General features: G+C 42.1%; 1 protein-coding gene across 16 annotated transcripts in view; it reads left to right on the forward strand.

Annotated features, from left to right (window-relative positions):
* Positions 1 to 26,322, forward strand: part of TACC2 (transforming acidic coiled-coil containing protein 2) — a 125,515-nt gene that overhangs the window by 82,994 nt on the left and 16,199 nt on the right. For 7 of the 16 annotated variants that reach the window (XM_072039875.1, XM_072039865.1, XM_072039872.1 and 4 more), the window contains 10 exons: positions 1,619 to 1,776; positions 8,556 to 9,873; positions 12,643 to 12,678; positions 14,150 to 14,210; positions 15,205 to 15,412; positions 19,007 to 19,068; positions 19,923 to 20,038; positions 20,791 to 20,962; positions 22,144 to 22,284; positions 23,198 to 23,287. In XM_072039875.1, coding sequence (XP_071895976.1) covers positions 1,619 to 1,776; positions 8,556 to 9,873; positions 12,643 to 12,678; positions 14,150 to 14,210; positions 15,205 to 15,412; positions 19,007 to 19,068; positions 19,923 to 20,038; positions 20,791 to 20,962; positions 22,144 to 22,284; positions 23,198 to 23,287 — 2,362 coding nt within the window. The remainder of the gene's footprint in view (positions 1 to 1,618; positions 1,777 to 8,555; positions 9,874 to 12,642; positions 12,679 to 14,149; positions 14,211 to 15,204; positions 15,413 to 19,006; positions 19,069 to 19,922; positions 20,039 to 20,790; positions 20,963 to 22,143; positions 22,285 to 23,197; positions 23,288 to 26,322) is intronic. The other 9 variants (XM_027460827.3, XM_072039876.1, XM_072039877.1 and 6 more) reach the window with 6 other exon arrangements.

Genomic DNA, 26,322 nt, shown 5'->3' on the forward strand with positions numbered 1-26,322 from the left:
CGCCTGGCAAGCTCTTCTGCACCAGGGACTTTGCAGCAGCCTTATTTATTTTTCTGTGCACTCCTGTACTTTTCAGAGAAAAGACATTACATATTTCAGCCAGTTCTGTTCGAAATTTCCTTTTCACAGGAAATCCTGTTGTTCTGGGAAAATCTTTTGTTACACTTTGAAAGTACAATTACAGTCTTAAAAATATCCTATGCGGGAGAGACCATCCCGTGTTTTCTCTAAGGAAAACCGACCCAGTTCAGCACAGGTTCTCATTTTCCCAGGAGATATGTGAGGTAGGACCTTGGAGCACAGTCCTGGGCTATGTTCCCAGGCTTTCTGCTCTCTGCCACCCCGCAGGTGATGACAACGACCACTTCCCTGGTGTGGAGCTTCCCTTCCCACCTCCGTGTTAAATACCGAGCTTTGCTATCACAACCACCCCTCATAACAAACTCGGCTGCATTTGAATTAAGGTTAAGAAAGTTTTTACTGATTACATTGCTGCTTATGGAGGGGCGCAGGTGAAAATTAAAGTATGGGATCAGAATCTTGCTGAGGTTACTGAATATTGGCAAAACAAAGCCGTGCTGAAGCTCAGGCAGTGAGAATCACGTGAAAACACGAGAGGGATGAATTACTTTTAATGTTGTTGGTTTAGATGATAATTTTTTAGGTTTACTTTTATGACAGGAAATATTTCTCTGCAAGAAAAATACCAAATTGTGTTTCTGTTTGGTTCTTCAACTTTGTTTCCTGAAGCACTTCTGTGGCAGGAGGAGAAAACGTTATGTTGACTAACTACGGTGTAGCTTTATTTCCAGAAGTTCGTTGTCCTTATGTGATTTAGATCTTCACTTATCATTTAGGTTTCCCATCATTTCCTACAGGTGTTCCCTTTCAGGCCTGCATTTCCTATGACTGGCTCCGTTTGGGGTACTGCTGTTTCCCCACTGGGCTGACACCAACCCATGGGATCCTTCTGTTGCTTGTGGCTGTGTGAGCCCACGGTGCTAGAAAAGGATTATTGACGGTACCAGGACCGTGCATTTTACACCTCGCCTCACCTTTTTAATAATTTACAAGAGGGCTATGGGGAAATTGTGTGAAAAAGTAAAACATATTTCCCTGGAAGCAGGATACCCAAGGATGAGCTGCACCTCAGGTATCTCCATGTGCTCTCACCTGTAGGAGCACACACGGAACTTTGATGATGTTTTTAAAGTTTTGTGTTTCATTTTTTTTTAATGAAGCTATGAAATAACTCTTAAGGTCCTTTTCCGTGTTCATTTATGTCCCCTTGCACCAAGGAAAGTTTCAGAATCTATCTGATACAAGGGTGTTGGTGTTGTCTTTGTGGTTGAACCTCCTTCACACTGAAAAGCAGGCTCTGCAGCGTGGATTTGTTTCCAAATACACGTTCACTTTTGTAGCACAAAGCAGTGACAAGATCGTGGCCATGATATTCTGCTCTGGAAACCACACTGTGGTGTAATATCTCCTTCTGGGCTGCCTTTGGAGATCACAGAGGTAGCCCAATAGCTGGTGTCTCTGCCATGAATCTTCCCTCTCCTCACTCCTCACTAGTCCAGGCTGTTAAGAAAACTCTCTCTTGCTTGGTTTTCCCCAGGAGCTCTGACTCAGAAGAAGCATTTGAGACCCCGGAGTCCACCACACCAGTCAAGGCTCCACCATCACCACCCCAGCCACCCCCTGAAGCGGCAGCAGCAGTTGTAGCAGACCTAGCAGAACAAGAAATAAATCCCCAGCTGTCCTTGGAAGACACAGGTAAGGAGCATGCCGTGGGTGGGACACCTTGCTGAGGAAGGTGAGGCCGAGGTGAGGTGTTTGTGTTAGCAGAGACAAGGAATGGTTGCTAACGAATTGTTTCCTGGAAGATTTGTTGGTGTGTGCTGACCCTTCTCTGTGCCGGGAGGAGAAACTCTGTCACCTCCTGGAGTAAAGTAGTAGAGAATCTGCCCATAACACTGGGCAAATAATAAAGAAAATAGGAGATTTTTAGGAAAAACAAACAAACAAAAGCACTAAACACCAATTCTTCATTTAGAATAAAATTTCATTCCCTCCTCCCAGTATTTTAGGAGCTTTTCAGAGTCAGATGCCTAGAAAAAGGAGGTACGACGTACAGGCACCTGGCTGCACACTGCTAGCAGTGACAGTTAATGAAATACTATTTCATCCATATTGGCACCTCAAGCAGAAAGTGAACAAAAAGCTCCTAGAACAGTAGGAATATTTATATTAGCTCTGTGGTACAGTAACACAGCAGTGAGTGTGAGTGTATGGATAATACAGATACATAAAAATGGAACATCTTGGCAAGGTCACATTTAAGAATGGGATATGACATTTCAGAAACAAAAAGCTTTGCCCTCTTCTCCCCCCCAAAAGGTGTTCTTTGTTCTCCAAATTGAATAATAGAATATGGAGGAGTAGGAGGCACTCCTTATCCCAAAATAGCTTTGTTTGGGTTGTCAAATGACAGCTCAACAGTTTAAGACTGAATTGCCTATTATGCTGTCTTTTTTCCCATCCAAAAGCCAAGTCATCTTGATTACATTGCTAAATTGTGTAAAGGTAATTTACTCTAAGCAGGCTAAAGCTGGCTTACGCTTCCTTTGGAAAGCTGTGTAACGTTGCCATGCTTTAAAGCTTCCACTTCCCACTGTAGTGGCTGCGTTTAGCAGTGGCAAAGCAACGTCCGTGGCTGGTGCTTGTATTGCAAAGGCTGTCGAGCTTGATTTAAACCTTTGGGGATGTGACAAACAAGTCTTGGAAATGGCTTGAGACACCTAAAGCATTTCTGGGACTCATGCATTAAGGAGTGCTCCTTAAGACTGTGATTTATGCTATGAGTTTATGAGAAACTAGAAAGATGTTCAACAAACTGATGCCACAAAATAAAATACTGGGAAGAGATCTCCTGGCAGTTTCTCCTTTAGAGTTCCTTCTTCACTGCAGCAAGCAACATTACTCGTTCTCCATCTTCTTTCCTTTTTCTCATCTTAATATCTGTGATGACAAAACAAGTTAAGTGCTGAGAGAACAAAGAGTGCATATGCTAAACAGCATTGCAGCATGTTTTTAATTACTGCAGTAGATTATCTTCATCCCCTGAATACACATGTGCGTCCCTGTCACATGCGATTCTCTTCTTCCTGTGTCCCAGACCTCCCCCTCCTTTCTTTTGGGCATTCCCAAATAAAGATAGGAAACTGACTGTATCCATTCATAGCCAGGGCGAACTGTATTAAAAGCCATTGGACGGCAGAGATGAAAATGTTTCATTTGCAAATCAGATTTGTCCATGGGAGGCAAATTGCCACAAAGTGCCAGAGCTGCGTTCCGCATTCCAAAATGATGCAGAATGCAGTTATACAACGGGGGGGTCGTACGAGAGGAGAGAGCTGTGCAATGCAGGGAAAATTCAGAGGCAGGAGGGCAACACAAAGCATTCACTTGTTTCTGAAGCCTTTTGAAGAAATTAATAACACTGAGACTGTAGCTTAGGTGTAGCTTAGGTGTTCGTATGCTTCAGAGAAGTGACATTTTGGTTTAACGTTTTTGTTTTACAAACCATTTGTAAAACAAATGGTTTTACAACCATTTTTTACAACCATTTTTACAACCATTTACAACCATTTTCCCAGTTATCTTATAGCTTGCTTACCTCGTAGGTTGTGTGTGTGGCTGCACTCAAATTCGATGAGTTACTGGGGGGCTGTGGGCAGCAGAAGCAGGGCTCCTAGTCGGTACCATCCAGCCAAATAAAGAGGTTTCACTAAGAGGAATAAGGAATATGGGCAACCAACGAGCCCGGCACGCAGCGAGAGGCAGCGCCGGCCAGCTGGGATCCTGCTTCGCCAGCCACACGCCTTTGTCTTCGACAGGATGGTGGTGATGAAGCGTGTGTTTGGGTGGAAAGAGGAAGCACAGAAGTGTTTGAGGGATTATTTGATCTGTATCTGACAATAATTATGGATGCAGACGGTTGTGGTGATGCCACATCGCGTCATTAGCGCAACAGCTGGACCCCACTGCTGGAAAGCCAAGAGGAGAGTTTTTAATTAGGTTGACTTCAACACTGGCTTAATAAGTATGATGAAAGTGAAATACAGCTCGATTCACCCTGGGTTCATGCCAGCTCCTGGTGGTGTGAAACCTGCCGCATGGCCGCAGTCCATCAGCGGCAGAGCAAGGGGCTGGGCCGAAGAGGGGAGCCGCTCAGCGGGCAAGTCTGGAGGGAAGGGCCCGTCCAAACGTTTTGTTGGCTGTGGGGAGCAAGGGTTGGACTCTTGAAGCAAATGAGCTTGAGGTTGTTTTTTTGTTCTCTTCTTAAGTTTGGTAGTCTTTTAACTTATTGTTTGAGGTGCTTATCTGTAGGCCATGATCTTTCCATGCACCTAGTTCAGGTGAGGTGAATGCATGGGAGGCTGCATCGGCTCCTCACAGCAGGGTCCTCTTCTTGGTCTACCTGAGCACCACGAAGTGCTTCAAGCCCTTTCTCCCAAATTCCCCGTTTCTGGCCAGGATTTCTTGCTTAGGCAGGGGCATTTCTTCTCCCCCTACATTCTCCAATTATTTAGCAAATTCAGATTATACATGGGGGGAGATGCAAGAGCTGGAGCCCCCTCTACTCATTACAACCCACTCATCCCTCGTGGGAGACCTGTGTCCAGTTCCTTCTTGTGCCAGGGGAATTGAAGTCAGCCCTCCCAGTACAGAGATGATGACCCAGAGAAAAGCAAACTGAATTTTTGCTATGGAAAACATTCTTTTGTGTTTTTGCCTGACAAAAGAAAATTGAGAATAAGCTTTATATCCAACATCGTATCTCAGAATAAATGGCAGAAGTATTTTTACAGTAATTTTAACAATAGTGCTAGTAATTGATTTCATAACTTCAAAGGCCTTTATAACAAGCAGGAACGTGAAATAAGCTGTTTGAAAACGTGTAGCGTTAGGTAATTCCAGTTCCCAAATGCTATAGGCAAAGAGCTTGTCTGCTGAGGTATTTCATTATAACAGTGTGGGGGTGCATGCTCTATGCATTTTCCAAATGTTTCTTCTTCCTTCTTTTTCCTCCAGAAAACAGAAGTATAATTTAATTTCTGCTGCGTTTGCTGTATTAGATCTGGTTAAGTTTGGTCTGGTAACCTCGTGTTTGCCAGTGGGCACCGCATCCCCTGCACACGTGTGGGGCTGCATGGGGCATCTCTGCAGCTTCCTCAAGGAGACCTGAGTTCAGGGAGGGCTGGGGCTGCCCCGTGCTCTTTCCTGGTGGGGTGTTAGAGGTTTGCTGTCATCCGAGGTGCTGTCACCATCTTGGTACAAAATCATAATGCACAAAAATTGATTTCTGTAGTTGACTAGAAAAATAAAAAAGTATCCGCTCTGTATCCTAAAAAATAGTACCCTAATCCAGGCAGGCTTTCTCTACAGTCAGAGCAATGTCCATGGGGAAGGAATAGTCCTTGGGTCGCCTTCTCAATGACTGGAATGGCAGATTTCTTCAGGGGAGCACCTGTTTTTCAGTACAATACAGGTTTCTCTGCTGTCGCTCATGTTTCTAGAATGCTTCCCACCACCTAGTACCTGCCTGAGGGCATCTCCTACCGGGATAATTTGTGGGGGACTGTCAGCACCCTGCCATGAGCCCCTAAAAAGCATAAGCCTGGTTTAAAACCTGGTGCTGGCCTCTCTCTAGGGCAAGCTAACGCCTTCATTTGCAGAGCTTGTAGCGTGGAACCTTCCTCCACGATCAAGCTGCATTTTAATGAAATGCAGTAATTAGTAAGACTGATTCACTTAATCCTGTGGTGTAAGAAGACAAATGGCTCTGCTCTCTGAATATGCCCTTAAAGTCACATCTTAATATCTCTTTGTGGTGCTACAAAGCTGTGCTGCTCTGCGCCAGCAAAGAGCGTTCACCTCTTCCCCTCCTGCCTGCTGCTGTTTCCAGGCAGGTGATCCCTGTGCAATGGGGCAGGAGCCGAGGAGCAGCAGTGAATGGCTCCCAAAAGCAGTTTTCTCTCTGTTTCCCACGTTGTTCCATAAAGAAACAATGGAAATATCGCAGCAGGGAGCTGAGCTGTGCTCTGCAGAAATCTGTACTGTGAACGAAGGATTTGGTGAGGAGGAAGCTGTGAAATAATCAACCAAAGGGCTCTGAGCTCCATGTTATGTGGAGAACATCAAATTGGAAGGATGGTCCACCCTGAGCATGGGAAGCATTGCACATCCACTCACTGCTGTGATGCGATACCAAATTTAGCTCAACTGCACCTTCCTGCTGCATTCCAGGTCCTGCAGGGCATTGATTTTGTATATCTATATTAAATATATGTTTGTACTGTCTTTGAACAAAGAGCCTCATCCCTGGTGGGCACATGAGGGAATGAAAACAACACGTAATTTCAGAAGGCTGTGTTCAGATCCCCCTTTCATTTCACACTGACCTAGATTTGTTCTGTGCTGACGTGTTAGAGCTATGCGGAGTTCATTGCTCTCTATCCCAGTTAGGTGTCTTCCCTTCCACGGAGGAGTAAAACACACAGATGAGCCTAACGCTGGAGTTTTACGACTCTCTTTGAGTCCCAACAGTGTCAGAAGTGAGGGGTGTGTGAAGCAAACACCAGCTCAGCAAATTGACTCTAATGAATGGCCAATCAGCCAGACTGAAACCAAGCACAGCCCTGTGGAGATGAGGAAAAAAAAATAAACTGTCCTGAAATAGTGCCTCATTACTAGCATTCATTTCGGAAAAAACACAGTAAAGCAGTATGTTTAGTTCCTGTAACTCAGTAAAATTCCAGAGTCTTGAGAGAAACCGCGCAGCTGTCACTCCTCTGAAAATCTCTCAATATACCTGGTGCTGCTCTAAGCTACTGCTATGGGAAATGGATCTGATTTCCTTCAATTTCTACTGTTCTCTACATTCATAAGTAATAACTCCCATGATTTCTATGCAGAGGTACAATTTCCTCTGGAATAAAGAAAAACTGTTCTTTCTGTTCTTAATCCACTCATAACTTCTGACAAAAAGCTGATTGATTCTCTGTCCACCTTGCTTTTATGAAAAGCAGTAATGAATGTAGCTGGGCACAATGGAAACTGTTTTGCAAAACATGTCAAGATTGAAGTGAAAAAGATGCATAGAAATTTCACCAAAATCGTTTAAGGATGAGCAAAGCATTCATTTTTGCTTGAGCGTGCTTCTCTTTAAAATTGCATGACGCTAAAATTGAAACCACGACAAAAGCTGCGTTGCTCAGTGGGAAGCCCTGAATCATTCTGCTCCCGTTCTCATCAGAGGGAGCCCAGCTGCTGGGTGCAGCCCCAGCAGCCAGCTTAACGTAGCTCGGATTGTGGACTGGAGGGATTTCCCAGGGCTCCACGCCCTGACTGGGACACGGACACGGTGGTGGAGGTGACGGTGCTAGGTTTGGGCAGGGACAATGACAGCCAGAGCAAACCGTGTTCAGGATCTGTAAAGCATTTTGGTAATGAACTTTAATGAGGTGGAAGGCAGAAGGGTCCATCATCTTAATCCTTTCCTACTGGTGTACTTTCTTTTTGACACGCACTGTGTATTTTTCTATTTAGTCCAATATAATTGTTATGTAACAAGTCAAGAGACTGCTATAAATCTTCTTAGGATTCCATTTGATAAGCGAGCCTTTAATTACAATGAAAAGATGTTCAGTCGAACGGTTCTGCCATATAATTCCCCCTATAAAATTTTCCTTTCATCATGGAGTTAGCACAACGCTTTGAGAAATCTGTTTTGAATAATCTGTAGGCAGCTTCTAATTGTCTTTCTTATAGAATATTTGCAGCTGAGATTTCTTGTATAGTTGTTGAACTGATTATTATTATTTTTTTATAATCTTTGCCATAATTTATTTCATATGAAATTCTCCGTGATTCACGTCTTATTGTAGACTTGGAATTTTGAGGTCAAAGTTTAGTGTATTGGCTTCTGGGGGCAGACATTGATGGGTTGTGGAGGGGAAGCCGTGTTCCATTGTTTTGTCCCTCTGGGAAATTAGTAAAAATAGCACATGGGAAACAAAACTTAAGATCAACATGTAATTGCTGAAGCACTGGCCAAATCTACAGGAATCTACTGCAGAAGAGCTTTGACACAGTTCTGTGAACTCTTTAGAAAAGAAGAAAATGTGAGTAGTGTTCAAAGTCCAGATTTTCTGGTATGTGGCATATTTAGCATGTTATAATAATAGACACCTTTTTAACTAAGTGATAAGTAGTTTAGAAGGTATCCTCAAGAGGCTATTCCAACGCATATTTTGTATTTTCATGCAGCTTGACTTGAATCTTTTCCTGGGGAGAACTTCTTTTTCCTTATCTAGTTCATATATTGAAAATGTCCCTCAATCATTGCTTACTCCATCTGAATGATTTTTACCCTTTCTTTTATATATATACATATATATTTGTATTAGTCTTAGATTATAGCAAGATTACTAAGCACCCGTTTTTAAAACGTGTTTAAAATTCACTGCTTTTTCTGTTTGTTCCCACAGGATTATCTTCTGAAACTGCCCCTGTAGCTGATGTGTCCCACAGCGAACCCGTTGAAGAAAGCCCTTTCCGTCCCCCTTCCCATTCTTTTTCCACCGTCTTTGATGAGGACAAGCCAATAGCCAGCAGTGGAACCTACAACTTGGACTTTGATAACATTGAGTTGGTTGATTCTCTCCATGCCTTAGGACCGAGTTCTCCGGAATCGAAGAATCGTGACCCCAAAGCGAATGTTCGAAGAAAATCGACCGATTCGGTGCCAATTTCCAAATCTACATTATCTCGGTCTCTTAGCTTGCAAGCTAGTGATTTTGATGGAGCGTCTTATCTTGGCAATAACGAGACGCTAGCGCCAGCAGCAGATGCATATGGTACTGGTTCAAGTAGTGCTTCCAGTACCCTTAAGCGAACCAAGAAATCCAGGCCAGCTTCCTTAAAAAAGAAGCCGTCAGCAAAAAAATCTCTCGATGCTCCGCCGGTGAAGGAAACGCCACAAGAGCCGTCTGACCTTGGCCAAGCAGCTTCTGCCCCAGGTGAGGATAAATCAACATCTGAAGCAAAGGCTGACTCAGTAAAACCTGAATGTACTGAACCTTCTAAAATCTCTGCTGAGAAACAGGAGGCCCCGGCTGTGCCTGAGGGATCCTACCCTTTGGATCCAGACAGTTTTGACGGGATTAGTGCGTTTAGCACTGGAGGCAGCAAAGTACAAAACTCTCCCCCTGCCAGTAAGAAAACACTACCTCTTACAACGGCACCTGAGGCTGTGGAGGTGACCCCGCCTGACACCGGAGGACAAGAGGACCCTCCGGTCAAAGGGGTTGCAGTGAGGCTGGAGTTTGATTATTCTGAAGAAAAAGGGACCGGTGAAGACTCGCAGGAGAGCGCTCCTCCTAAAAAAACAGGTAAAAAGCCTGGTGCTAAAATGCCACTACGGAGGCCAAAGACTAAAAAATCAGTGGAAAAGCTTGATAACCTTCCAACCACACCAACCAAGACACCCACTGATCCAAATGAGATCCCTATCACAAAAGGATCTTACACTTTTGATATTGACAAGTGGGACGATCCCAATTTTAACCCGTTCTCATCTAGTACAAAAATGCAAGAATCTCCCAAACTGCCTCAACAAACGTACAGTTTCGAGCCAGACATGTGCGAGGACTCTATTGACCCTTTCAAGTCTTCTTCTAAGATCGCCAGCTCGCCCACCAAATCTCCAGCCTCCTTTGAGATACCAGCCAGTGCCAATGAAACAAACGGGACCGATGGAGACAGCTTGAATAAACCCGCAAAAAAGAAGAAGACGCCTCTAAAGACGTAAGTTAAAGGGCTCAGCTATTTCTGGATTAGAAGCAGCACAGTCCTACCCATTGGCCCACTTATATCAGTTTTAGGGTTGAACTGAGAAAGAAAGATGCTGTTGAGTGTTGTTAACCATGCAACAGGACTCCTGCCTGTATGTGCCTTCCCTCAACCTGTTACCTCAATAACTTGATATTTCCAGGCCAAAAGGGAGAACCAGGGATAAATTAGGCCAGATAAGGCTACTGTACTGGGCATTGGGTTTTTGAAGTTTTGGGGCCCAGTGTAGTTTTGAATGTGATTAAGTCCAAATTTTCTCGTTTGTGCCAACTTTTCTGTGACCTCATCTTGGAATTTGAAATTGTTTAAGCTGATTCATACCACTAAAGATTATTTTATGAATCATATTTTTTGAGTAGGACATGAAATAATAAGGCAAGAACAAATCCCCTACTGCACACAGCAGGTTTTTTTCCGGTGACTTACACCATTGAAAAAAAAAAAACACACTGAAAGGTGCAGTGTTCTAAGAAGTGAATTGGATATTTTTTAAATAGAAGACTGAAAAACTTGAAGTTTCGTTTCTGTGAAAGAGCTTAGGAATCTTGAAGGGTTGAAATCTCCTAGACTACTATATGGTAGGGGAACATCCAGCTTTTAGGAACATTTAACAAACTGCAGGATAAATGTTTAAGCTTGTTGTATTTAGATATTTAGATAGGAAACTCAGTGGTTAGTTCTGGTAATCGAATGGTTCACTTGCTGGTGTGCATAGTTTGCTATCTTACCCTTATCTTACATTTTTTTGAGTTGGTAATCAGTACGTTTATATCCCATTAATCTTAAATTGTTATCCTGTATCTATCTATAAGAAAATACCTCGCAACATGTCCCTTTATCGTTTAAATGTCAGCTAACTAAAAATAATGTAACTAAAAATGGCTAAAAGCCAGGCAATGTGAAGATAATGTAGTTAATGTAAAGCATGCAAAGACTGTCCTACCTTGTGGAGTGAGGATGCGGTTTTCCTGAGCTGCCTGCTACCCTCCAAGCATCTAATTCACCTCCCTTGCCAGATTTAAGGAAGTGTGTGCCATTTTTAGTTTTTAAGAGCATTTCTGACTTCTGGAAGTTGCAGACTGCTGTACAGTTGAGATGTTTATTGAGGGAGGAGCTTGTTTATTGCTTTTGTTGTTACTGTTGCTGGTTTTGCTTATTTTTGAAATGTGCCTCCAATTTAGGGGGAATTAAGGTGAGAATTAAGATGGATGCTAAGCTGATGTGTTTTCTGAGCCCCAAGTCCAAACTGGTTCGGTCCAAAAGAAAAAGTCTGACAGCAAGAGAAGAACTCTTTGAGTCTTGCTTGGGAAGTCCAAAAGGAGAGAGGGGGGTTTTAATGTCACCAGACCCTGAAGTCCGATATTCACAGCCTCCTTGTGTCATCCATCCAGTAGCTGCAGTGGAGCAGACAGACCCCTCTACAAACCTCATGGGTCCACCAAGCGCTGTGAATAGTGGAATCAATTCCAAATTGTTAACTTGGGGACAACATGAATTTTAAAAGAGTTTTGTAAATATATATATATTTTTAGGAAGGTTACAGGATTTTTTTGCCCTTGCCTAGACTGATTTTGCTGCGTTATGATATACACCTGCCCACTGCAGCCCCATAACCTGCTTTGGCTATGGGTTCCTACCAAAGAAGAGGATCTGCACTTCTAGAAGAAAATTGGCCTAAGGTTCGCTGTGGGCTGCCAGGGGAGGCAGTGGCTGTATTTGCCTCTGCCTGTCACTGGTTTCTCCACAAAAAGGGCCCTGAGCACAGCTCCTCCATGGGATCCAGGGCAGGAATTGGGGTGTTGGACCCTTGGTGGTGCTGCCTCGATGGGGCAGCAGAGAGAAGTTACTGCAAAATGCTTCAGCTCCAAGGGGCAGAAAGGGGGGTGTTTGAGTTAGAAGTGATGCTGTGATCTAGCAGGACTTCTAAAACCCTATTTAGTGGCTTTTGCCAAGTCAGGGGGTTTAGTAGCAGCATTGAGGGTTACAGAAATAGAACTCCATGGACCAGTTTGAGAACTTTTTCCTCATACAGCCAGACATGGATTTCTAGATGAGGCCTACAGGAGGTGAAGAAGCCAGGCACGAGCTTAAGCCCTTGCTAAGCTCGACTACTTTGAGCCTTTGCTGTATGCTGCCTTACATCCCTCACAATCAATAAAAACAACTGGCTGGTGTTCGTGAATGAAACCTGAAGCAGTTGAAGGACTGACCCCTGTGTGAAAAGGGGGGATTTTTGGGAAGGATGGCAGCTTGACACAAATCACTCCCTGGTCGAATGCCAAAGTGCTGAGGTGTTCTGAGACAGCTCAAGGCACTCAGGTGATGCCAAACAAAGAGCAGCTGATGCTTTCTGTGTGCCTTCTGACAGCAGTGAGGCAAAATAGGGGCCTTGTGTTGGCCTCGCTTCCCAAAGTGCCGGGAGAGAGAGGCCGAAGGCGCCACCTCCCAGGGGTGCCTCACCTGAGGAGAGCGGTGCAGAAGTGATGAAGTGTGAGATGAAGGCATGTCTAAAATATCTCACTGAATTTCAAAACTTGACTTAATTCATATTTTTTTTTCTCCTAACCTATTTCACAATAAAAAGTAGAGGTTGACCTTACGCAGGTAGAAGATGTGCATGACCGGGTTGCCTTAACACATTAACATTAACGGACTGTTTGTAGGTTTATCTTTTTTGTCAGTTCCTTCTGTCTGTCTCTCTTTTCTTTGTCTTCTTTGTCTTAGGATGGTAGAAGATGTGATGTCTGTATGTTCTCTGTTGTAAGTAATTCTCAGCTAACATTTCAAGTTTCTGCTTTGATTTGTGGGCTTTTTAATTTTACTCATTTATTTTGCAGCATGATCAGTTAATCAGCATGAAGCTCTTATGCTAGCTGTGTCACTTCACTGGCACATACGAAAGCTTTTTTAAGTAAAACGCCTGCCTGTGAATGAGCTAGAGGAATCTGGTGCCTCATTATCTGTTTGCCTGTCAGAGAAGATCCTCTTTTAAAAACCATACAGATTTCCTATCCTTGAGCTAATACAGTAAAGTTTTATTTCTGCTATTGTACAACATCGTATAATCACTCTTGCTTAAATACTGCATGAAGTGTTTCTCCTTCTTAAAGGAATAAGTTATCCCAATTATTTCCAGCATCCTAACTAGATAATTAGTAGCATCGAACACCCTAATATTCAGCTGCCCAATTTATTTTCCCCTACAGATGTGGTATTGATCCACCCTCTACCAACTGAAACCCTCCATTATAATTTCCACTGTTGACCTTGCCACTTATTGATCAGGGAAGAGCTGACGGGCAGTAATTTTTAGCATTGCATCTCAAATTCTAACATTAAATCTTTATCAGTGAGTTTGGTGTGATATTTTCTGCCTTTTCTAGTTAGTAGCAAAAATGTGTTTGAGTAGCTGTGGGGATACACAGCTAGAGACCAGGTAATCATTGGTGTATGTCCCTGTCAGAAAATACTTTCAACCAGTCATGAATAAACATAAAGGCAATACTCATAAATATATCACATATTCTTCATTCTTTTGCCTGTTTCAAATTTGGGGGATTCTGAAGGGCTGCAGTGTGTGTAGTGCCAGTTGGCATTTGAGCTGTCAGGGGAAGCAGAATTGCCATATTGGTTGGTGTGGCTGTTTTTAGGGGGGGACTGATGGGTGTATGAGTAAAGATGGAGCGTTGTGCTGGCATCTTGGCAACAGCACCGGCCTCACTTTTTTGTGTAGTTCATCCAAAGCATACCCAATTCTTTCTCATTTTAATAACTTATGGGCTTCTTAGAGCTTGCTGATTAAATCTATCAGGATTTTAATTCTCAGGTCATTCTTGTAAAGCTGTGGTTTGGGCTTGATTTTCAGGTGGGAAACTGAAGCAGACAAGCTAAGTAGTTTGCTTGAGGCCACTGAGGATGCCTGGGGTGGAGCAGGGATTTGAATTGCAATGGAGCAGTTCTGTAAACGTGTCAGTACTTTTTTTTTCAGTGAATTTAGAAATATGGCAATCCTGCTTTTCTCAGCTTTTGGGGGAATCAAGGCCTGTTCCAAGTGCATGACAAAAATAAGCCCCTTCAGCATGTTTCTCTGTGGTGCTGCTGCCTCATGGATGGGATTTTAAAGCAGAAAGGCTTACAGAGATTGCATTTTCTGTAGCTGCCTCTTGCTAAGTGTGAAATGACACGATTCTTTCTGGTATTACCATATTAACTGTTTTAATTCTATTTTTAGTGATACTTTTAGGGTGAAAAAATCACCAAAAAGATCCCCGCTATCCGATCCTCCTTCTCAGGTAAAGTACTGTACCACTGTGATCCATGTAATTGTATTCTTGGAGAGAAATTTGAGTTACTTAAATATAGAATTTAGTAATAGAAGAGTTGATGTAAAGAATATAAGCATATTGATGTCCAAGCGTAGCACGTAGGCCTATAATCATAAGGTATCAGACTTTTGGCCTGCATATGATGTATTTTAGCCCTGGAAATGCAAATAGACTATTCTGAACATACTTTGGGAAGCCCTACATTACAACAGAGCAGCAAGATGAATATATATCTTTAAGTCAGGTATCAGTCTGAAAAATGAAGCTAACTGCCCACCTTGGAAAATTGATATCAGAAGGTGAGAAACTGAACGCATAAAGCTGGTGAGCTGGAAGGAAAACAGAAATAAAACACATGGGCTGCTCTACCAGGAGCATGTGCTTGGATGGTTTTATTCCTTGTCGTAAACAGCCAGCAGGTGGCTTTCTTGGAAGAGGAGTTAACAAAAGCTGCTCTGTGTGTAAGAGCCCAACTGCTTTGATGCAGCACGGCTCCTTCCGTGCTGCTTTCATCTTCCCCTCGGCTGTCCTCCCCTTTTATCGACAGCAGAGAAGTGAAGAAAGGGTTCCTGACCTCTCAGCCCTAGGCAGGCTTGCTCATTTGAGGGAAGCCTAAAAAGTCCGTGTAGCTACTCAGGGACTTCTGCCACGGGTGATGGGTGCCACTTATGTCAAGTGCCTGACAGATTTAAACCATTCTGGGTTCTCTTTCTTCCTTGTTATCAAGGCAGCTTTGCAACATGAGTGTTTATCATCAGAGAGTTTATTTACACTAGGAGGACTTGTCACTAGTACAGTTCCCAGTGAAACGCTTCATATTTTTCTGTAAGGATTTTACACAGGGCTGCAGTGAAGAGCACGGAATTAAAAAGATGACCATGGTCAGGCAGAGGAATTCAGCGTTGACTATTCTGCCTCTTAATGGAAGAGAAGAGCATTAATCAGCCCTTGTTTTCTGCAGGATCCCACCCCACTGCCTACTCCAGAAACACCTCCTGTCATATCCACGGTGGTTCATGCGACAGATGAGGAGAAACTGGCGTCTTCGGTGACCAGTCAGAAGTGGACCTGCATGACTGTGGACCTGAACACGGACAAGCAGGATTACCCGCAGCCGTCTGATCTGTCTACGTTTGTTAATGAGACTAAATTCAGCTCTCCTACCGAGGGTATGCTTTATGCAGGACTGTCTGCACCCAGCTAATGTTACTTTTTAGCAGCCCTAAAAAATGATGCTCTTTGGACCAGTTTGAGGAACTTGGTAGTTATGGGGAGCTGAATTAATAACCCAAATTCTTCTATCTTGTGTTTTCAAGAGACAGTAGAGAGGCAGCTCAAAGGAAAATGAAGGGGTCTTTTGGAGAAAATTGACTTTTTCTGTCTTTTTATGGTTATTATAGACATGCTGTGTTCTTCTGTGCATGCTACCTGCTCTCTCTGTGTCATCACAGGAGACCAGTGGCTGAAACTGCTCTTGTTTAGCACTCTTAGATCCAGGGTCACTGCGCCAATGGTTTTGCCTGAGCTTGTTCCTGTAATGTGAGTGGCAGTAAATGTGCTCTAGTATTGAAGGCCCAATGTTAAAACCCTGCTCAAAGGTTGTGCTTTAAGACCCTTAACATACCACCTCCCCTCCAGGCTTCTCGGATCCAGGTTTCTTTATGCACAGAAATGTCCAGGATATCCCTGTGGAAGACAGCAGCCATTGAGGAGCCAGGCAATATCACCTTCTATGGCAGCTTATTACGATTTTTCCTGTAGTACCTTCCTATAAGCAGTTGCAAGCCAAAGCTGGAAGTTTCTGTGAAGAGGGCTGTCATTCCAGGTCTGTGAAACGTGGAAGAGAGAATTTAGCCAGTTGGAAATGTGTGTGTGGCCTTCACTGAGGTTACCAGAGGAAATACGGCTCTGCAACATCTGCTCTCAGGGCAGCTTGTCAGCTTTGAGGCTGGGAGGAATGCAGGAGTTTAACTTGGCTTAAACTTTTCCTTCTTGATCAGACCTCGTTATTTTTCCTGACTTTTTGACCCGAGTCCCAGGCTGCCACTAGAGCTGCTCTGTACCATTTTAGCCTGGGTCTGAGGAGTTTTTGCCTGATTAAAAATTGCTAAGCTTTTAAGTCAAATGTGTCTGACAGCAAAAGGCATGAATGATCACACCGGTTTTAATGGGATCGTACATGTTCATGTGCACGTGCTCATGCGTTTGCATGGCCTGGACTTTTTGGAAATCTGTTGAGTCTTCTGTTCAGATAAGTATTTCAGTCTGGGTAAATCCATTTGGTTTTCCAGTCAAATGAGAAGTTTTAGGTAGCAGATTCACTTAACGTGTGATAAAAGAAATTTTTAAGACAATAAATATTTTTTAGAAAATAACCATCAAAATCTGGGAAAAAAATAAATTTTATGGAAGGAATTAGAACAAAAGAAGAGCAAGAGAGACTCTACAGCAATCATTTGAGCTATCAAAGAGATAGAAGAAAGTGCACAAAGCTCCTAATTAAATGCTAATTGTCTTGTCTCATGTGTGCTGCATGGTATAGTCAGTTTCAGATTACGTGCTAATTATAATCAACAATGCTTCCGCTTTTCAGATCTCTTAAAAATAATAATTTCTTCCCTTGACAGTCTTGCTCCTGCTGCTTCAAGAGTCATATGAGTAATCCCAGTGCTGTTGTCAGGGCAGATATTTTTACCCCTCCCAGCCGCTGGTGTGACTGCTGTCCTGTAACCCAACGCTGCTTTTGTACCGACACAGCCCAGCCACTGAGTCAGCCCCTACATCCAGCTCTCATCTGCGGCGTGCTCTGCTTATAACTGCTGCCTTTTTTTGTGTTTCGCAGACCAGAAATAAGCAGTAATTATTAGCAGAAAATTCTGATGCAATTGTGCAGCTATTTGTAGGAGGAGATAGAGGACATCACGTAGTGAGTCTGTTGTATGCATTTGTGAAAGATAATTATCTTACCTCATAGGGTATCCTGCGCATTTGTAGATTTAAAGGTACAGAGATAATGAGCCTGAGGTTTTGGAGGGGAGATGGTATCTTAGAGGAGATGCCTTGGAGAGAAGATGGTTTGTGATTGTGCTGGAAACTTCTCAGACCAGCAAGATCAAACAAGCTGTGTTTAGCGAGCCGTGTTGTTCTTTTTGTTCCTAGCTGAAGTATTTCCATCTGTCTTCTGCTGCCTGAACTCAGTAAGTTAAATACGTGTTGGCCCGAAAGTCAGTTGGGGTTGCAAATGCCAGGCATGCTGCAGGCAGCTGCAGGATCACGGCCACCTGTGCCAGCAGAGGATGGTGGCAGCACATCTCCTCCTCCTGTGCAGCGTGGTTGTGTGCTCACTCGTGGCTGGCTGGGGTCGTAAAGCTGCCCACAAGCAGCCGTGGTGCACCTCGTGGGCTGTGTGCAGGTAAATGAAATACACACAGACAGGTTCTTGGTTTCTCCTGCAGTAAGACATCCAGAAGGTTGTTACCATCTCCTTGTTTCAGGTTGGGTTTTGCTTTCACTAGGTAGGGGCTTGTGTCTGGTACCTGACACAAGGTTGTCTGTCTTACCTGGCTTCTGATTGCCATTAAAACATCCAGTGCCAGGAATTTAAATGAGAGGAGCCTGCTGTTATAACATTCTTTTCGCTTAGTCATTTTACTGTTGATGTCTCCCAGAGGTCAGTTACTGTGAGTTTGTGGCTGTTCCTCCTCAGTGGTTGTCCTATAAAATAAATAGACTGGGGCTTCTTGTATTCTGTGGGGCTTTTTATTCAAAACAAAACATAACAGGTAAGAGGATATCTTTAGGGCTGGTTTGTTTGTAAAGAGCACATGTTCTAATGATGGTTACTGTCAGACTCATGACAGCAGGGTAAAATGCAGAATTAGGACAAATTAATGATGCTTTTATTTTTTAAGTGTAAGTGTCACTGAACAAAGTCTTTGCTTTTATTTGCGTGCAGCAAGGTATGCTCTCCTTTCCAGTTTGCTGTGTTTTATCTGTCTTCCTCTGTATCAGCTCACTCCTTGGTGACCATGGGTTGAAGGGAAATGCTGGTTATTCCCTCTAGTGTAATTAGGAGATTAGAAGTACAGCAGCAGTAAAGATTTGCATTTTTATTAGGGTTTAGATTTAGGGTTCTTTGTAAACCTTCCTGCCTCAGGCTTTTCCTCCATAACTTAAACACAAAACCAGGCAAGTAAAGTGGGCCGTTGTCTTACCCCTTGTTCAGTGAGCATGCAGCTATTTTATGCGTTATTTTATACATCTCTTTATCTCGCGTGATACCCCAGTTGTCCTTCTTAAGTAAGAACTGTGTGATATACATTAAGAAACAGAAGTGATTTTATTTTACAACAGCTATCTTTTTTTCTGTATGTTACAGGAAACTGGAAGCAGCATTACAAATAATTGAAAAACGTGTTTTCTGTGATAAGATAACACAATAGGGGAAAGTTATCTGCTCAGGAAGTGCTCTGAAACTTTGTTAATATTCTGAGCTCTGAGGCAAAATCTTGGGCAAGCTGATAAAGCAGAATTTTTCCAGGCAACTCCATTTGCCTGATGTGTGTCATAGATTCATTGTCGAAAATCGGTGCAAGTACATCTTCTGCGTTCTCTCTGTATATTCTATTTTTAACATCTCATGGAAAAGTACCAGATTAAAATTTCAGAATGGGAATGGCCCTCGTAAATGAGAATTCTCATTTACTTATGCAAAAATTAATTCATGGCATGTATTTAATGGCTCTTTTTTGTTTCTGTTACAGAATTGGAATATGGCAACTCATATGAAATAGAATATATGGAGAAAATTGGCTCCTCTGTGCCTGTAAGTTCTCACTTCCATTTCCATTCATTTGCATTCCCTTGTCATAACCCACTATCCTGATAATGCCATCAACCTCACTACCCCTTAAATTAATTATAATGTGCCTGAAGCAGATTTACAAACCCATCTCCTTTAAATTGGCATAGCTGGGGTAAATTGCATGTGCTTTGTTGTCCTATATCTCGTAGAGCTTGTTCCATTTTATTATTTTATTTTTAAACTAGTATCATAGTAGTTCTTTTTTTGGAGATTAAAAGCAACTCAGTAGTCCCAGCGGTGTAGAGTAGAGAGCTGTCTACACCAGCTACTGAGCTATTTTAAGAAACCAAGAGTAAAACTTTTCGGAAGATTGAGGGAATTCTGACAGAATTAAGAATGAAGGTGAAATATGGAATGCAGTACTATATGCTAGGAGTTGTTTGGCCTTCCATTTAATTCATGGATTTGGTAGCTTGACTAGATCCAGTGGGGGCATATCCACAGGGGACTTAAATGAATAAATAAATAAATAAATAAAGTGTGTATGTCAGGTGCATAAACTGATGAGAACATGTTAATTTCAATGAATATTTTGGTAATTTTCAGTTAACAGGTGCCTCCTGCCTGACAGGACCAGAAATCTGATTAGCTCTGAAGTGGGAGAGGAAGAGCCATTGCAAAGAATGAACTGTTTAGGTTACGTTCTTTTATGGTTTCTTTCTTACAGGGATCATCTCAGTATCAGTTAGCCTGGGCTGGATTACAGTCCTATATTGTTAGCTGTTTGTCAAGTCATTCGGTCACTTAAAGCAGTGAATTAACTTTAATGGAGAATGGCTGAATTGGTTAATGAGTCTTCCTTTTCCTGTTGCCAGCAGGATGACAGCACCCCGAAGAAACAATCCTTATACCTGATGTTTGATGCACAGCAAGAGAGCCCAGTCAAGTCACCTCCTATCAGGCTGTCTGACTCCACGACGCCGTGCTCAGGGTATGTTGCTGCAATAAAATTCAGCAGTGGAAAAGGGTGTCAGGGAACTGGGTTGCCATCCGAGCACGCATGCAGGCAGTTCTTCCTCTCTCTGCTTCTGTGTTGCTGAGTTGTTTGTTTATAAATAGATTCCCATCTGTGTACACATATGATAGAGAACAGAGGGCAAAGGTACAGAAGTTGTGCAATGGGAAGGAATAAGGACACGTATTTATTCTTCATATTCTTACTAAATAGAGTTATAGAGGCAACTGTTTCACTAGGCTATGGCTTCCTTCTTACGTTTTTATTCTCAGATAATGAGGTCGTTTTCATTTCAATCTAAAAATCATCTAATTGCAACTTGTCACTTGGACTTTCCTAGCTATATGTGCTAAACAATGAGTCTAGTTAGAAGAACAGGATGTGTGGGTTGTGTTTGCTTTCCGAAAATTTTGCTCTTTAAGGACATCTGTTCTTAAGAAAATTTGTTTCTTGGGAGAGATTTAGGTCACAATGAGAAAGGGGTAAAAAGGCAAGTGAGAAATATTTAAGGCATGTGAGTAACCTTCCTGATGGAACTGGGTTTATTTAGATGGCTCCAGTGTGTTGCATAAAGTGTTATGAGATAGATTGAGAGAAAGATGAGTTGAAAGAATATTTATATTTACACACATGAACGTACCAAAGAAGACTTATTTAGGTGTTACCAGAAGCAGAATCATGAAGGCCTTGTTCTCCACCCTGAAAGCCTGTACACAATCCTTTTCCAGGTCAAGTTTTGAAGACCCTGAAGCCCAACAATCCTCTGGAATAAAAATACAACACCCAGCTTCCCGAGTCCTAACCGCTAACCAAGAGGCACACTTACAGTCCCCAGACAAGTCAAAACAGAAAGACTTGGAGCCCATGACCCTAGGAACAACTCCAGAGGCTATTGAAATAGTAAGTAATTTAAGTTAAGATCTTGGGGATCATTCTCCTGCAGAAAATTCATGCCATATCATGCCAGAACATGTGGATCTTGCAAACAGAGTGAAAACTCAGCCTAATGCTTAAAGATCTTTTTAACAGCTTGTGGTATAACCCAAACGGAGGAGATAGTTTGATGGAACTGATGGAATACATAAGAAGTTTCCCATAACTGAAATGCTCTTCTGATTGGTTATTCCAAGCTGACATTTTGAAGTGCTTTTTTGTTATACAGGCTTTTTTGCACCGTATTTTAACCTGATATATACTGAGATATTTTATACATAAAAGGGGGTGTTTCAAAACAAACAGAGAGACATGGTTTGTTCTGTTGCACATGGTGTAAGATTTCAAAATTACAAAATGACCTGTTGAAAAAAACAGGTGGCCTTTCACATTTTCTTGCAAACTGTTATTTGTGTTGTCATGTGGTGCTGATAAGGTAAAATTCACTTTTTTTTTGACCTTGAGAACTCAGCCCAGCTTCCAGTTAAATCACTTTTTTCAGTGGCTTATCTGAGTTAGATTTTAGTTACTAGTGGCCCCTTCCTTTCTTGAGCCTGCAGTGCATCCAGACTTAAGAGCACTGTTTCTCAGGTTCAAGAAGGTTCCTTTAAGGCTTCCACTTTTCCAGAAGAACTTGTTTCATATATGCCTACAGCACTAGACTTGCTAACTTACATGACAACATATGATTTACTGAAGAGCAGAATGAGAAGAAGCTCACTTTTATTCTGTGCATAATTTAGATTGTTTAATGATGCTGTTGATACAGTGTTGCAAAGCATTTTAATTAGCTTGAAGAGTTTTCTCACTGTATGGAGCCTTGGGTGCTCAAGTCCGAGAGGTCTAGTTTTTGTTGTAATTCATTTTAGCCTCACATTATGTCTTTATCCTGATCGTGTTATAACTGTGAACATAACTTATTAAATATATATAACTTATAAAAAAAATAACATAAAAAAATCATTAAATTAGGAAGAATTATTCTTACCGTTTATCTGTCATACCTACAAATTGTGTATTGAAAAAGGAAATTTTCTGTGAGGTAGGAAATTAGTAGGAATCAATGATTTGCAGACATGGACATTGCTTTCAGCCTGAATTACTTGGGCAATCTCCATTACTTATTCAATATCCTTCTTACCCTCCAGACATCTCCTGAAGACTCCTTTGTCTCTGCTGATGCTCTTCTCAACAGGATATCTAAGAAAACCTCAATATGTGATCAGCCTGAATACCTAGATCCTGACTTAGCAGAAAAGAACCCGCCAGTATTTGCTCAGAAACTTCAGGTTTGTAGCAGCCATATAAACGTCACTTTTACTGGAGTTTAAATGTTTTTCTTTACATAGGTAGAGAATGCTTTACCTTGTCAGAAAGGGGTGGGAGACGACTTGGAGTGAAGGTGGAAAGGAAGGAAAACAATGATTTAATTCTTCCCAAAGTAACTTTGGCCTTTCAGGAACATAAGGAACAGAAAGATTTTACTTTAATTCATACAATACATAAAATGAAACTTAAGTTTCCTTGACAGTTTCAGCGATCCCATACCGTTGATGTGCATCTTTTGCAGTAGTCTTTATGAAGCAGCTGTAAAACCCTAACCCTATAAAGCTTGAAGACAGGACTCTTGTGGAGAGTTATCTTGTCACCTGACCTTAATAGGTCTGGCTGCATTTTTGGAGAAGAAGATCTGAATTCTGCTGAAATGAAAATTAGGATTTGTTGTTCTAGTAATCTCTCTAATGCAGAATTTGGCATGGTTTCTTTTAGGAAAAGCAAACCCATCTGCAGAGCAGTTCTGTGTGTCAGGACATATTTTGTAGAATATTCACAGTGAAATTTCAAAACGGCAAAGGTTGAATTGAGAGTGGCAGCTGGCATAAATTCACATGAAATGAGAATGGAAGGAGAGAAGTCTGTGAAAAACAGCTTTAACTGCAGAAAACATTTATTTTTACCCAAAGCGTTACCCATACTTACCCCCTAATAAAAATTGTCTGTGTAGCTCTCTCAAAACTAACCACAGACAGGCATTTTGTACCAATGTTCTGGACGTGAAGGGAATATGGGACATGTTTGTCACCCAGGAATTGTCAGAATTCTACATTAAAATATAACATTGAATTTTTTAATGTGTTCAACATTTTTGCTGTGTTCTGAATACATCTTTTTGTGGATTGCTCGTAACCAAACACTTGACAGGAGGAGTTAGAGTTTGCTGCAATGAGGATAGAAGCGCTGAAGTTAGCCAGGCAGATTACCCTGTCTTCTTTCCGCTCCTTAGATGCCGAGGTATCTGTTTTGTGCCTGCCGTGTGTGTGTTGTGTGCTCAGACTAAGAGAGTGCTGCTTTTACTTTAACAAGGTAACTAAAGCGCTCAGAGTGCAGTGCAAAGCTGGGCGCACCAAAGCGGGACACAGAAGAGCATGCTGAAAGCAGTACTGCACGCAGAAATGCTGTCACCTGCTCCAGCTGTGGAGTACTGCTACACCCAAATTAACAAAAGCTAAGGCAAGAAATAGGGACACACGCATCGCAGGGTTCAGAGGCGAGAATTTCGATCAACCCTGCCTTCAGGCTTCTGAAGAAAGGGACTGCAGCAGGTCTGGAAAGGCTCTTCTCGAGGAAAAAGGCCTCCCTAACACAGCTTATCTTTACTGATGAAGATCTAAAGCTTTTTTCTTGTTGTCACTTGTATGGTGTGCTGGCTAGTGCCTCCTCAGAGTGATGCTGTGTATGGCTCTTGGGATACACGTGGTCCTCACTGGGTTTGCACAGGGACATTCCCATGGCCCTGTCTCAGCCCAGTCACAGGATTTGTTTTAGCTGAATAATATGGATGTCATGCTAGGCTGGGAAGGACTTTTGTCCCCAGATAGCTTTACTGTTTAGGTAGGAGGTTGCTGATGTTAAATTAGCCTGTGATGGCAAACCTTGTGACCTACAGTGACTGATGGCCTGGATTACATATAATAGGATCCCCCAGACAACTGCAGCGACTTAAGTTCTGATACTACCTGGCAGGCTTCCCTTCTGGTTGGCTGACCACAGTTCTGTCCTTCGTGTTGTATAACTACATTTAGCATTTGCTAAGCCATTGCAGGGTGGGTAACAAGCACAAGCAGTCCCCGTTACTGTGTGGTCATTTTTCTGTAGGTGCAACTTGAGCAGAGAGCCACTTGGGTTTGTGTCAGCCACTCCACAGATGCTGAGGTGGTGAAGAGTTGGGTGTTGAAATAAGATGTTGAAATAAGTAAAGGAGACAAACTAAAAGGAAGGGCATAGAGACAAATGGGATTAGAGTATCAACACTTTGGGATGCTTTCCTGGTAGTAAGAGAGGTTTATTTCCTTTAGATAAGTATATACCATTTTTTCTAGTAAAACCACATGCAGAGAACTTACACCTGGATTTTACTTGCTTTTCAATAGAGTTGCAAGCATAAACAAGTCTTGTTACACCACCATTGACCTGTGTGCACGTGCATCAATTAGTTAAAACATGAGATCATTTGATATGCACCCAGACAGTGTGTGAGTGCTTTTAGAGGGCAAGCTAATTTTCAGCAGGGCTAAATACATATTTCCCTAAACAGTATGATAAAAGCTGCTTATCATTTTCATTGAAGTGCCTTTCTTCGTTTTCTTGCACTTCGACCTTCTTGAAGCAAGATAACTGCAGCTGGTCAATCAATATGCATTTATTCCCATTCTGGTCAGATATCTGGTTTCTGTAAAAGGTGCTGGGAAGAGAAGGGGAAGTGCACTGTGCTCTCAGATATTTACACTAAGATCGCAGTGACCTACATTTAGTAGTAATTCCCCTGCAGACTCTAATCTTTGTGTGTGAGGTTTGGTGACATATAAATCCCTATGCTTATTATTATCCCAATTAACTGCTTACCATCTTGGCAGTTAGGCATTGAACTGAAAGCACTGACTGTCATCCTGCTGGGTTATTTTATTTTCTGATGTTAGGACTATTTGGAGGTAGAAAATATCAACTAGTGAATTGGACATCAGTTTGGAGCTGTGTAAAATTGGCTTTTGAGATAAAACCACAAAGACCAGTACAGGATGCTCTGACAGAGGGTTTGTTATGTTCCTGCCAAAGAGAGAAGCCAGCAGCCCAGCTGGGACTTGTGTGAAGTATTTCCAAAGTCAGGACAATACTGGTGGGACCAGTAACCACCAGCATTTCAACTAACTGGTTAAGTTCTAAGAGCTTTTGTAGTTGTTTGTGGGAAATTTTAAGGTTTTCTTGCATGTCATTGATATTAGTCATTTGTACTATTTACTCAAATGCAAGAGAGAATTAGATAAAACATATCAGTGGGGTGTTGAGTCCAATACACAAAAATGCATAAGGGTGTGTTAAATGCTTTAAATGTTCTTTTTTCCTTAAAAATCTTCCCCATGTTGGCAGTTACTTTGACACATTTTTGTATGAGCTTAAGGAAATTTGTGTTTCCTTTGCCACAATTAATATTTTCCAGCAATCTCTTCTTGAGATCCAGCAAATTACGTGGCAGGAGGCTTTTGAAATATGATATATACAGTTCAATAGATTGATCTTCAGGATGGCCTTTCTTTGGAGGGCAGCTTTGATGATCTAATAGCTCTTTTTCATCTCTCAGTTTCTCTTGCTTCATGCTTGAGGAGGAAATTAAGTAAATTTTTTTGAAGCTAGAATACAGAATTTAAACAGCAGTAGTCTTATTTATTGCGTGTTTTACCTTTACTGAGATCTGTGGACAGCACCATGTGTTTTTGTATAAATGCATATACGCAGATGCCTGAGCTTGTGTCCCAGATGTATTTTTTCCTGCATGGTTGTCGTATATTGGGAGATAACTTCAAGAATACAGGCTCCGTAATTTTGATCTTAATAGATCTTGTGCTGAGGTAGGAAAATCCCCTGGAACTGAGGTTGCACCTCCTTGTTGTGTTGGAATTGATTATTAGTTTGTGGTTAAATGCTACAAAAAGGAGATGAATGGCCTGCACCAGAAATACTAGAAGTAGAGTTAAATGACTTCTGTGTTCAAAAATGAGCAAAAAATACAGAGCAAATTAGTGAGACTCCTATATAAACAAACATGCAGTGTGGTGTTTTGAAGTAGTGTTTAGCCTATTAGTGCTCTAATTGAATTTTCTTGTCTGGCCTTTTAACGTTGCTGATGTGGTATCCTCATGTTGCCCACAGATGTGGAATCCCTAACATCCGTTCCTGTGTTTCCCTAGAACGAGCGTTGTGTGTAATTTTTAAGGCAGCTTCTTCAGTAAGGTGTGATGTGAGGGGTCAGAAAGGACTGCAAAACCTTTGGA

The sequence above is a fragment of the Anas platyrhynchos genome, chromosome 6, assembly GCF_047663525.1.
Source record: "Anas platyrhynchos isolate ZD024472 breed Pekin duck chromosome 6, IASCAAS_PekinDuck_T2T, whole genome shotgun sequence".
Lineage (NCBI taxonomy): Eukaryota > Metazoa > Chordata > Aves > Anseriformes > Anatidae > Anas > Anas platyrhynchos.